This window comes from Phocoena sinus, chromosome 5 (assembly GCF_008692025.1).
Source record: "Phocoena sinus isolate mPhoSin1 chromosome 5, mPhoSin1.pri, whole genome shotgun sequence".
Lineage (NCBI taxonomy): Eukaryota > Metazoa > Chordata > Mammalia > Artiodactyla > Phocoenidae > Phocoena > Phocoena sinus.
Window position 1 is genome coordinate 13,422,986 of NC_045767.1, and position 12,520 is coordinate 13,435,505.

At 51.0% G+C, this 12,520-nt stretch overlaps 1 protein-coding gene across 13 annotated transcripts in view; it reads right to left on the minus strand.

The window, feature by feature from the left end:
* The window catches only part of JADE1 (jade family PHD finger 1), a 214,966-nt gene that overhangs the window by 8,757 nt on the left and 193,689 nt on the right, over positions 1 to 12,520 (minus strand). For 12 of the 13 annotated variants that reach the window (XM_032631859.1, XM_032631867.1, XM_032631855.1 and 9 more), the window contains 3 exons: positions 9,825 to 9,992; positions 8,445 to 8,561; positions 4,256 to 4,777 (listed from right to left, as the gene is read on the minus strand). In XM_032631859.1, coding sequence (XP_032487750.1) covers positions 4,256 to 4,777; positions 8,445 to 8,561; positions 9,825 to 9,992 — 807 coding nt within the window. The remainder of the gene's footprint in view (positions 1 to 4,255; positions 4,778 to 8,444; positions 8,562 to 9,824; positions 9,993 to 12,520) is intronic. The other variant, XM_032631865.1, reaches the window with a different exon arrangement.

Consider the following 12,520-nt stretch of genomic DNA (forward strand, 5'->3'; position numbering starts at 1 on the left):
GCGACACACACAGCCCTGCATTTTGGCTTCTGTACAGATACACCACCCCTGAAGGACCCTAAGAATTCCAGCTGTTCTTCCCCAGCTGTGTTCAAGGCAGCCTCCTCTCCAAGAGGACACGAGGCATTAAGAGGAACAGGTCAGCTGGCTTTCGCATTTGCATTGCTCACGTTGTACGTGGTATAGTTTCCTGGCCTAAAGCAGGACCACCAAGTCAGGCTTCTCTTGATCCTAACCTATTCGCTATTTGTTTAGGATCTTCCTAACACTTCTTGATAAAAATAAAAATTATCTTAAAGAACTGAGAATAAAACCACTCTTCCTGTCTCAAAGTAAATCTTATTTCAGTGTCATTCACCCTGGTTAAAGCACATTCTTTCTGACAGCCACACACCCTCGGGCCAGGAAGTAGGTGTCCTTTATAAGAATTCTGACCAGCTTGGGGGTGGAGGTAGCTAATAGGCGACCCTCTTTGATAAATATTGCTCCACCCAGGGGAGATTAAGAGTAGAAGGTCAGAAAGAGGAAGGGGCCGAACCTAGATCCTCATCACAGGCTCAAAACAACTGGAAAACATACAGAACGGTTTTTACATTAAGACAGGGAATCCAACTTGTGGAAATAGGAAATGGAAACAAACTCTCTGACATCCTAGGAGTGGACAAGGTTACTCTCCTATTCAAGTCAGATGTACAAAAGAGATACATCGTTTTTTACTTAAAATTGTCAATGGAAAGAGCAGAGCCAGAGAACCTGAACTTCGTATATTACTCGAATTTAATTTTGGTGTCTTCACTTCCCCCAGGAAAGACTTCCACCCTGGCTGTTAAGTGGGAAATTCCCCACTTCCATTCCCCATGATTTCTGATACGAGACATCTGTGACCCCCAAGAAGCAAAGGTCTGGGTTTTCAACTGGAGCAAATCAGCCCCTGAATAAACCAGGCCGGCTGACCACATTAGCACGGTTGAGTGCCCTAATCCTTACCTCTCTCATGCACAGAACACCCTAAAGGGCAACTTCCATAAGCAGCCCCTGTATGTAGAGCTGAACGGAGGCTCTGTCCTCATCACACACCCTGCTTGGCCCTTCCTGTACACTGCTAGACTGCTAGACCTAGCCTCCCGCCCACCCCCGACCCCCCGCTTCATCTTCTCCCAATCGCCAGCGAGGTGGTAGGCAAAACCACCAGCCCTCGGCTGCCACCCCTCATACCACGTTAAACCCAAGAGTCAGGCTTTCCCCAAAAGCAGTGGTTCCCAAACAAACACGTAGGGGCCCTAAAACAGAATGCTGGCCTCCAACCCCACCGTTTCTGGAGTCAGAGGTGGGATCCAAAAACCTGCAGGTCACGTTGCTGCTGGTTGAGGACCACGTGCTGAGAACCACTGCCCTCAGGAACTCGATAACGACCTCAAGTTTTCCTGAATCCCAAACATTGCTTGCAACACTAAAGCTTAACATGCCTCTTGTTCGGGGACAACTGTAGCCTCTGTCAGACTGTCAAGAGGTGACCATTCCACCAAATGTTGAGTAAAATGGTGCCCCGGGACCTGACCCCTTTCGATGCCCCAGGCAGGAGTGCAGAGGTAGCATGTTTTTTTATCTGAGCAAGTACTCATTTGCTGAACTCACGTTTATTGCATCCTTTAGAAGACAATGTTTGGGGGAAAGGAATCCCACCAGAGTGAAGTGGCAGCCCTGGGAACTTGGCATGGCACCCGCCATATATCGGCAATCGTGTCTTCAGGTTCCCAAACCCACCTGAGTCCATTCCTGTCATCTAACTTTCTGATCCAGAACTGGAACCCGGGTGTGCAAAATGCCCCACAGTGTATATCTGCAGGAAAGAGCCACTACCGTTATCACTCAGAGTTGTCTGCCTCTCTAATGAAGGGTACTCACTTGTCAGTTCTGAAGTGACCACACGCCTTGATCACAGTCCCACATTAACCTGCTACGAAATGCTGTTGTGTGAACTGGGCTGGACTTTAAGTTACTTGAAAAACAGACTTATGATTTGTTCTTACTGTCACCCCTGCCCTGATGAGTCTTTGGCCTAATACACTTCTTGTTTATAATCACAAATAACTGTGCACTCTGGGGCACGGCGGCCAAGATTTCCACTTTTTAAAGCCTCCACCATCGCAGGCCTCGTGGAACATTCTGGAAAACACATTTTTCATTTTAATAAGCCCGTTTTAGACTGACGCTAAATGCCCTCACATCTCTTAGACTCTTTAATAAAGTAAATATAAGTAATAGCACACACACAAAAATCCTGATTTATTCCCTGTTTCTCATACATCATTGGCATCATTCTACTTAAAATGCAACAGTGATGACTCCAAAGAAAAAATGTTTATAATTTAATCGTAAGTGCGTGTTAATCTGAGTAACTTAAGTACAGAAAAGAGTTAGTACACCACAAGCATTTTCTACACTTTTATTTTGTGGTGATTGCGAGACAAACACAGTCCAAACATGAGACTTTTCGTCCTCCCTCCTGAGGACTATCTGACTCCAAAGCTCATGCACCCCAAGTACAGCAGTTGTCAGGCTGGGATAAGGCTTCTCACCAGGATTCGAGTTTCTCCCTTCTGAATCCCTTTCTCATCTCTAACAAAAAGGCCACACATACATGTGGTTGAGAGGCGAGGTCTTCTTTACACTCACCACCGGGGTGGGGGTGGGGGGGGGCCCAGGAGCACAAGAGCCTCACACACCCTCTTCCCGCCTGGCCTCCGCCTGAACCCGCCTGAATCCGGAACCTTAACCTGGTGCCTGGAAGGGGCGTCACAAGCAGCCCGCCCGCACTGTCAGGTGCTCAAAGGGTCTCTTCTAAGGAACACTTAGAAACACTCTCACTGCTACGCCTTCTCTACCAGGGCAGGGCAGGTCTCTGTGAGAGCTCGGTCTTTCGGTTCCATACTTCTCCCCTGTCCCTATTCTTTGCCTACACTCCCGCTGCAAATCACCTCTGAGTCAGATTCTCTCCCAGGCAGGTGAACCACAGCCCCCATTAATAAGTCAGGTGCCTGGGGGAGACGCGTTAACCGTTTCAGGACACTTAGGTGCCTTTCAGCACGGGCTGCTGTGGGCCCGAAGCCTTCGTTCCATCTGTGCACTAATGAGTTTAATCACTGTCGGCGGTCGGGGCAGTCAGGGGCGCTGACGCGAGAAAGCGCTCTAAGACACATCGCCGACTAGCAAGCTTCAGTCACAGACTACCTGCAGGGAGGCGGCGGCCCTGGGGAAAAGCCAGCCCGCTCCTAGAGTTATGCCTGTAGCCGGAAGGGAGGTCCAGACTGGGACTCCAGAGGTACTGGAGAATGGGCGAGACGCCAACCAGCCAACAGCTGCAGGAAGGCGCCACCAGCCGAGGCTCCAGGCAGCCACGGGCCACCACACGGGGCAATCCAGTGGTGAGGGCGTTCGAAGCGCGCCGCGCAGGACGGCGGGGGGGCTCCCCGGGTCAGATCGGAGGCCCCTGTGCACCAGGAGTCCTGCCCCACGCCCACTCTAGACACAGCACACAGACACACACGGACACAGACACACATGCACACACAACATATACACAGCCTGAGTGATGACTTAGCACCTCACTGCCGGAGTACCCTGGGGAACAGATATGCACGTGTATGGCAGCTCATGCCCACACATCAGCACCCACAGCCTGCTCTGCTCGGCGACTGTACCGGGAAGGCCCCCGCCAGTTAGGCAAGAGGCAGAGCTGGGTCAGAGAGGCAGTGCTTCCCTCTCCTTAATGAGCCCATGACCAGCACCTAGAAAGTGTTTCCCCAGGTTCAACAAGAGACTGCCCTACCTCGGCCCGCCCCACCCACCCCCTCACCGTTAATTAAATCCACTCTGGTTTTCTAACTCAGTCTGTAAACAATTCTGAGCCCACCCCTTGGGCATCTTCCGGGGGGGCTCAGTTCCCTCTAGCTCTAGAATGAAGGGGGGCGGGGGAGGGGAAGACACACCCCATTTGATCTTCCAGAAGAACAGTAAGAACTAACGAGGAAGTGTTTAAATCAGAGAGGCTCCCCGGGCTCTGCGGCCGTCTCGTGTGTGCGCACAGTGAGTTTACCAGCCCATAAATAGATTCAACCAACACGACCTCATGCTGAAGTATGTACAAGGGTCTGAGAGGAAATGCACTGGCTACCACTCCTTGCTCTGGGCAAGCGGTCGCCTCTTTGCAATCTTCTTCTCTACGTCACCACAAGGTGTCAGTGTCGACCATTACCCTCTCCAGGTCCTGCCGCAGGTGCGTGAACAGCTGCAGCCTCCTGAACAAGACATCCTGCTCCCGCTTCGCGAGATTGTCCTCTTCGTCCTTCTTTGGGGTGATCAGGGGCTTGTTGAAGTTGACCTTCCTCTTCAACTTCCAGTACTGGTACAGGAAATCCACGACCTCCTCGGGCAGCCGCAGGGCCCTGGCAACATCCAGCAGGTTGACGAAGGTGTAGAACTCATCCTCCAGCTGCTGCAGCTTTTGCTTCCGGACACTCACCCGGTGGGCCTCCTCCTGATTCTGCTCAAGGCTGCCAAAGGGCTCCAGCGGGTCCCGGGGGGGGCGCTCAGGGGCCCCGTTCTCCCGAGCGGCCCCCTCACCGAGGCTCTCGTCGGGCTTGCGATGTGAGCTGTGCTTCGGGCAGTAGGACTTGAACTTGACTTCGTCATTCTCGGCCAAGATGGTCTTCATCTCCAGGCCCCGGTCGAAAGCACAGGTCACGTGGAAGGCTGTGCGGCAGTTCTTCACAGAGCACTGGCAAGAACACGCAGACAGCAAGAGGAGAGACATTAGGGAGTGACAGTGACTGAAGCCCCGGGTGCCAGGCACCCCCTCCCTACACACGCACGGGAAGAGCTGCACTTGGAGCTCGTGCCGGGACAGAGCAGCTTCACGCGGATTCACCCTGGCAGATCCAGTCGTGTTTTAAACAAGCTACAGCTTGGGATTTAAGAGAACTCTTTTTTCATAAACCGAACCATAACTCTCCTGGAAAAGCAACTGCATCCAATAACCGCCTCTTAAAGCAGACACGATCACACAGATGGCACGTGTAGACAAAGGGGGCCCTGGCGCTCCGATTATACTCAGAAGAGCGTGTGCCCAACATGCAGAGTATATCCTGAGGCAGTCATCGGTCTCTTCTCATAGGTCTGGGCTTTTTTAATGCTTATATAAAAAGCCTGAGTGGTGAGAATCTCCTCAGGGAGAATGACCACCAACCAGAGTTTTGAAAGGCACGTGGATCCTCCTTCCTAAGCCACAGCCAGGACGAGTCCCAACACCAGTGGGAAAATAAATGGCACACTCCTCCTCCAGCAGCGAGGGTTGCTCAAGACTGAGGAGGGTGAATTAAAAACTCCCAAAGACTGGAAAGGAAGAGGAGACCAGGACAATCCAGGACAGGAAGGATGGGACTGGTCTCCGCACCCGAGGAAGCTTCCGCCAGGCGCAGACGCTTCCAGGCCAGTGGGGGACAAGCTCTGAGATCTGTGTGCGCTTCGCCTGGCAGGGCAACCGTGAGGGACCTGCTGCCTGTGGGTCGAAGGCAGGTCAACGTAGAGGCCAGGCATCACCCAGCTCTGCCCCGGCCTTACCAAACACCTCCCACCTCCCTCCCACCACCCCACCAGGGGGACCCCCGTAGTGCCTCCGATCCAGACGGCAGGCCAGAGGCCTAGCAGGAGAAAAGTGATTTCTCCCCATCTGATCTTGCTGGGCGAATTCCTGGAAGGAGGCTCCCTGTGGTGACTGAAGCCAGTCCCTTAAAAAGCAACAGTGTATTGTGTGAGGCCAAGGGATCCGGGCACGCCAGGGCTGCAGACAGGAGCAGAACTGAATGGCCCCAGGCCAGCTGAGAAGCTTAATTAATTAAACGCATTCAGTAGGGCCCTGCACAGCACCACCACAGATCGCAGCGGCATGGGCTGGGGCTTCTTCCCCTAATCATTGCAGTCTTTAAGAGGTGACTCGCTGCCAGTCATGATTTCTCCCATTATTAAAAGTCGCTTTCACCCAGAAGTACAGAAAATCTAGCTCCCTTCACAGAAAATCAATTCCCCCACTGAAAACACTTAAAGCGCATGAACTAACATAAATCTGTAATTTTATCTATAATAATAACCTCAATTCCAAGGAATGTGTGAAATCAGCTTTAGTGGCAGAACACACACAACCTGGTCACTATCATACACACACACACCTGGTCACTCATTACACACACACACACACACACACACACACACACACACCTGGTCACTGTCAGTACAAGACAAAGTGCTCCTCCCTCCTAGCAGGCAGCCAAGTGGGAAGTAAAGTGGGAACAGATGACGGAGACACTACCAGTGTTTGGCTTAAACGACACTTCAACTCAGCGCCCCGACCTGAAATGAGGAACTCGCCCCGGCAGAACATTTATACGGGGCTTTGTAAAGACGCCAAATGGCCTTCCTCTGGGTTTTCCTATTCAGGTTGACTCAGCAAACAGATGTTACAGAAACGTAAGCCAGAGCCTTTCCAGCTGCAGACATTTCAGACAGGAATTCTTTAATGAAATCAGTCTATTCTGTGAAGATATGAAAAATCATCAAAAACTTCCTTGGCCTCTCCTCCTTCAAATTCATGTTCTGGGAAAAAGAGGTCAACGGCAACAAAAAAGTCATTTTATCGTCTCTCTTCAAAAGAGACACAGAGATCCCAATCGACCGCCTCCTGGAAACATCAGTGAAGGACCTACTCAGTAAAGGGCGTAATTTCTATCCTCAGGAGAACATCGGGTAACTTGGAAGAAAACGATGTCCATTTTCCTTGGTTTGCCCCAGCCTGTTCCCTGCAAGTGTTTGCACGGGCCGTCTGCACACACACACATACACACACACACACACACACACACACACACACAGCTCTGTGTCTTCTTTTATTTTGTGGCTTTATAACATTTCTCCTTCACTCCCTCCTAACACAACGCTCAGGCCAGAGGCTTTTGTCATGTTTTAATTTTAAGCAGATTCCATTCACATACAAAAATCTGCACTATTTTCAAGGTCCACAGCCAAATCCCACCAGCTGTCTCATGCCTCACCCTCTGAATATTCTGTTACATTTTGGATTCTTGAACACCAGTGGAAGTGATAAGGAAGAAAAAGCACAACAGCTTGGCGTGTAAAATGAAAACTTTTAAAGAGAAACACCAGTCAGTGGATACCTTACACAGAGAAATATTTATCAGCCAAAATACAAGTTGAGTTTGCCAAATGAGGTCATTTCTTTAAAAGCCCCGACCGGCAGTTTGACCGAGCTTGTGGAGTGAGTGGGTGAGAGAGAGAGAGTGTGTGTGTCTGTGTGTCTGTGTGTGTGTGTGTGTCTGTGTGTCTGTGTGTGTGCCAAGCCGTTGCGTGTCCTGCATCAAGAGGGCAGCCGCCCCAAACCGGCACCTCTGCCCACGGACTGTGACGTGGGGACCAAGGAGGGGCCGGCGTCCCTGAGCTGGCGGCCCCACAGAGGCAAAGGGCCAACGGCAGCCGCAGACAGCATCTGGAGACCGCGGTGGGACAGCACCTCAGGCCTCCGAGGTCACGCCTGTCTAGACGCCAAAAGCGTGAGGCCCGGAGAGGAACTTCTCAGGCAGCGCTTAAGACAACACCAAGAAACAGCGCGCCATCAACAGTCTCTCCGTGATCCTGTTATCTGCCTCATGGCTGTCTACACCTGCCTGTACGTGGACACAGAAAACGCAGGCTGGCTTCTTACGCACAAGCTCCCCTCCCCCAGCCCCACCCTCCCCCACACTGTACCGTAAAAAAATCAGATATTCAGACTGGGCAGAACCCCTGGTGCAGCACCTCATGGGTGTCCCTCCACCCACCCGGTCGGTGCTCCAAGGAGTCCCCGTTTTGCCCAATGCAAAAGGGTTGGCGTGCCAAGCTGATTTCCAACAGTACGCACCGCACCAAGACACCCCACGCGCACACCTCTGAAACCAGCGGCGTCGGGGGCAGCCACAGAGGCAGGGCTGCCGCTCGGCAGGCGAGAGGGTGACTAAGCCTCCAGTGCCGAGACTCCAGTTCTTCCCCAGAGCTGTCGGCCTGTGGAAAGAGCTGCAATGCCAGGCTTTGGGCAGGGAGGGAGAAACCAGATACAAACTGGAACTGCCCTGCAGCTCAGGCGGACTTCTGAGTTGCCCTGTGATGGTTACACAGCTGGGGCTCCGGTCACACTGGACACTATCCACCAATAGAAGGTGTGTATACTGGGCTGGAGACATCCCTCAGCAACCTCAGAAGGGCTGTGAGAACCTTGTCCTGCTTCCTGGATTCTAGCCCCATCTCCAAACCCTGTGACGGTTAGCTCACAGAGCCCTCCCCCGTCCCGCTCCCTGGAACACAAGGAAGGGTAATAATGCCATCCTGACCAGGCTGGTTACCTGTATGGAGGCCCCAAACTTCTCATTGCAGAGGCTGCACACCAGCGCCCACCGACTGCTGGGGATGTGAGACACCTTCGTGATGGGCTCCATCTTCTCGGGACTGCCAATGCTCACCTGGAGGCCCAAGAAATAACAAGACAGGGTGGCAGAGGTCGTCAAGACAGGGGCCGAACACAGACAGCAGCAGCTCAGAGATCCATTCCTTCCCCACGGACCTCCTACCGGAGGATGCCAAGGGGCTCTCACCCTCCGAGCGCAGGTAAAACCCCACTTTAAGGCATCAGGACAGCACAGGGACCAGCTAGGGGCCAGCTCTGGGCCAACTCTACGCCCTCCTCGGGGGGTCATCTGACACAAACGTCCTGTTTGTAAAAACACTCAGACACCCCAATGCTCACTGCTCACCCGAGTGACAGCAAAGACAAGGTAATCCACCTACTACACCTCTGGTCCACTAAGAAGTGGTCAGGACTGGAAATCCGTCTTCAACATATTGCAATCAGTTGTGAACGATGGAGCAGAAGGAAACACTGACCACTTTTAACCTCTCTCTCACTAAAGAAAGCCATTCTCCTCAGTCAGAAACTATCACTACACACAAAGCGGAAAGCTACCAAGATAAATAAGGTCCCCTCCCTCTCCCCTCAGCCTGGTTCACTGAACTGCATCCCTGTTAATACCAAACCGTGAGATTCCCAGGCTACCAAGACCCGAGTCGTGAAGCCTCAATCCAAATCACTCCCAGATACTTTTCCTCGGGAGGAAAATGCACCAAAATCATAGGCCAAAGAAGGCTGAAATCTGAATCACAAATCATAGTCTCAGAGTGAGCAAGCAAATTCAATCAGTCAAGGTCTGGGACTCAGAATAAATTAGACCAGACCTGAAATTAAAAAGGTTGAGGTAAGTAAGAATTTTAATAAAAAAAAAATCACAAAAATGTGACCTAGAGCAGTGGTTCTTTAACCGTGACGGTGCTGTATGCATGGCTCACCAGGCCCAGGGGTTTACGGCCCATCCTGGGGAAAGGACGGAGCCACACCCAGGCCGCAGCGCGAACGAACGCCGCGGGTCCGCGGGGCCGCTTCTGGGAGCGTGGCAGCAGCGGAGGGTCAGCTGCAGTGGCATCAGAAGGGAAGTCTGAACACCTCCACCCAGAGTCCAACTCACGGCTGCCTCCAGTTAACATTTCCACAAATTTACACACCACTGACCACATGACAGCATGCTCGAGGTTCAATTTAAGGTGGGAAAATGGGTAGCAACTCAAAGGTGTCTTTTTACTCGTCGGCTACAAAGTGGCCCAGTGATGAATGCCTCCCTGTGAGGATGAACAGCCACGGGCTCCCAAGGGGAACCACCAACACGGGCACCCACCTCGGGGATCCACAGCGCACAGCTGACGTGGACCCACTTGGTCCCACTGCGGGTAGGCTTCATTGCTCCACCTTTCTTGGGACACAACAAACACTTGGGCTGAACCCCCAGGGCACACGTCCGGCACAGCCAGCTGCCCTCTGGGACCTTGAGAATTCCGTAACAGGCCTGTAAAGCCACAGCACATCCCCAAGGAAAAGAGAGAAAGAGAAAAAAAGAGTTATTTTTACCCTGTGTGTCTACGAATTTTAAAACACCTAGAAAGACTTTAACAGAAGCACCCCCAAAATAGAGGCACTCCTTTTAGGAAGAGTGCCGGGCAGCCTCACAGCAGCAGTCAGGAGGTGGGTACAAGGTACGACGTACTTACCTACCAGAGGGTGGTCCTGAAAACTACTTGAGGACAGAAAGGTTTGTAAAAGATCTGCTGTGTTGCTACAGATACCCATCTATATCAAGTTTCTAAATACTTGGGCAGTAAATCCTCAAAACTCTCTCCAGGGCTAGATGGCGGAAGGCATCCCTCTCTGATTTACTGATGTAGGTGGGCTATAAAGTGAGGGAAAAAACACAAAGCAGTTGAGAGCCTCCCAGAGCTATTACACGAGACACCAGTGAAAAGGGGAGGGAACTAAGGACCAGCCTCGCTCCCTGGGCTAAGCAAGCTCTACTGACCAGGCGCCGACACCCCGCCCGCCTCCCACACACAAGGGAGCACAACAGGCGCAGAGAAATGAGACATTCTAGACAAAGAGAATTTGGTCTCTTCGGCAGATATTTAAAACAAAGCCTGCTTTGCATAAGACGGTAAATTACACAAGACAGCAAAAACTGCAGGAATCAAGGCAACTTAAAGTCATTAAGACGGTTCAGAGAAAGAAAAGGCAAACGTTAAAGAAGTGAAGAAACAAAACCATGATGGTACCAGGAGCACATTCAGAGCCTTTTAAAAACACCAAACTGTTCAGAACTTTATCCTTAAATGAACTACAAGTCAGGAAGTGGAGAGACAGTAACGTAGTTCCAATTCTCCAGACAGGAAAAACACAGCCACTGGGCAATCTGAATATCCAGGACGCAGAAAGGAGACCACAGGATGACAGTTCAGGGAAGCTAAGTGACACTAAGATTGGAGCCTAGGAGCACTGTGTCGGTGCCATGAATGAGCCACTGTCAACACAGACTTGCTGAAGGAAAAAAAAAAAATTTGTTTTTAATAGAGCTAACTGACACTATTAAGGTTTCACATATCAGAAAGGTCTGTATCAGGCACTCTAGACAAAGTCTCATTTGAAGAGGTAATTTTTTTTTTTTTTTTTTTTTTTTTACCGGAAAAGCAAGTCTAAGTAAAACAGAAGATTAAATAAAGGACGCCTGAAAGACAAGTCATGAAGAACATCTCAAAAGAAGCAAAAGGAACCACAGGAAATGCTAATAGGCAACGTGGTGTGGCTGAAAGAACAGCAGACCAGGCTCGGGGCAGGGGTGTGGGGGTGGGTGTCGTCCAGAGCTCCCCGAGTTCCAGTTCCAACTCTGCCACACAGTGGGACGCTGAACAGCCCACCCTACCTTCAGTTAACTCATTTATAAGCAGAGGGTTTGAGCAGTTTTCAAGCAGAACCCTTTTTTTCAAACAAGATTTGTCTCGTGGGGGGGTGGGGGGGGAAGTAAAATGGCAGGAAAAGAACTGAAACATCATCCAAGGAAATGGCACCAACAACGTAAAAGCAGCAATGGCAGCCACAACGCTCATGGTCTTGAAACAACAAAATCTCTCTCAGAATTCTCCATTATCCCAAGGAAAGCGCCTAGATAACTTGAAAACCCAGAGCTACAAGATGGGCTATGACGTGACTTCAGAAGCAAGAGACCTGTGGTCTCCCCATCAGGATGAGACGGGACAAGGCCACTGCTGGTAAAGTCCTCACGCAGAAGGGAAACCCAGGGAGCAGACACATTCTAAAGAAAACAAGTCAGGAACTTCACAAAGCAAACCTGATTCTTCTTGCCAAGAGGTCACCCAAGCCACTGTCCCACACAAGCCTTTAAGTTGGTTGTAAATCTCAGCATCAACAGGTGAATTCAAAGAAAGTACCTCTGGAGAGCCTATTAACTAAAGAGTGTATGTGAACACACGTCCCCACAGAAATACAAATTACTTCATTATTGCATGAAAAAAAACAAACGAAAGAGGTAAGGGTCCAGACTAAGATTCTCCCGAGCTTTTAAAATCACCCAGTGCCCAACCTTACTGAAGCAACCGCCAAATCCTCTCGACATCGTCTAGGACAGGAAATAACTTTCAAGAAAAGGGGACCCTTTCCGCTTGTTCAAGGGCTCCGTTTATCTACTAACATGTTAGCAAATGTTATGTGTTGACCAGTGTCCGAAAAGTATATGTTAAAGCAAGTCCTAACACCCCAGGTACCTCAGAATGTGACCTCGTTTGGAAACAGGGCCACAGGAGATGTAGTCAGTTAAAATGAGGTCACACTGGAGTAGGGTGGGCCCTTCATCCAGCGTGACTGGCGGCCTTCCAAGAAGATGGCGACGTGTGAAGACACAGATGCGTGGAGAGGACACAAAGTGACGGCAAAGCCAGAGACCAGCGTCGTGCGGTTGCAAGCCAAGGAACGCCCACAACCGCCAGCAAACCTCCAGGAGAGGCGAGGAAGGGTTCCCCGTCCAGGTTTCAG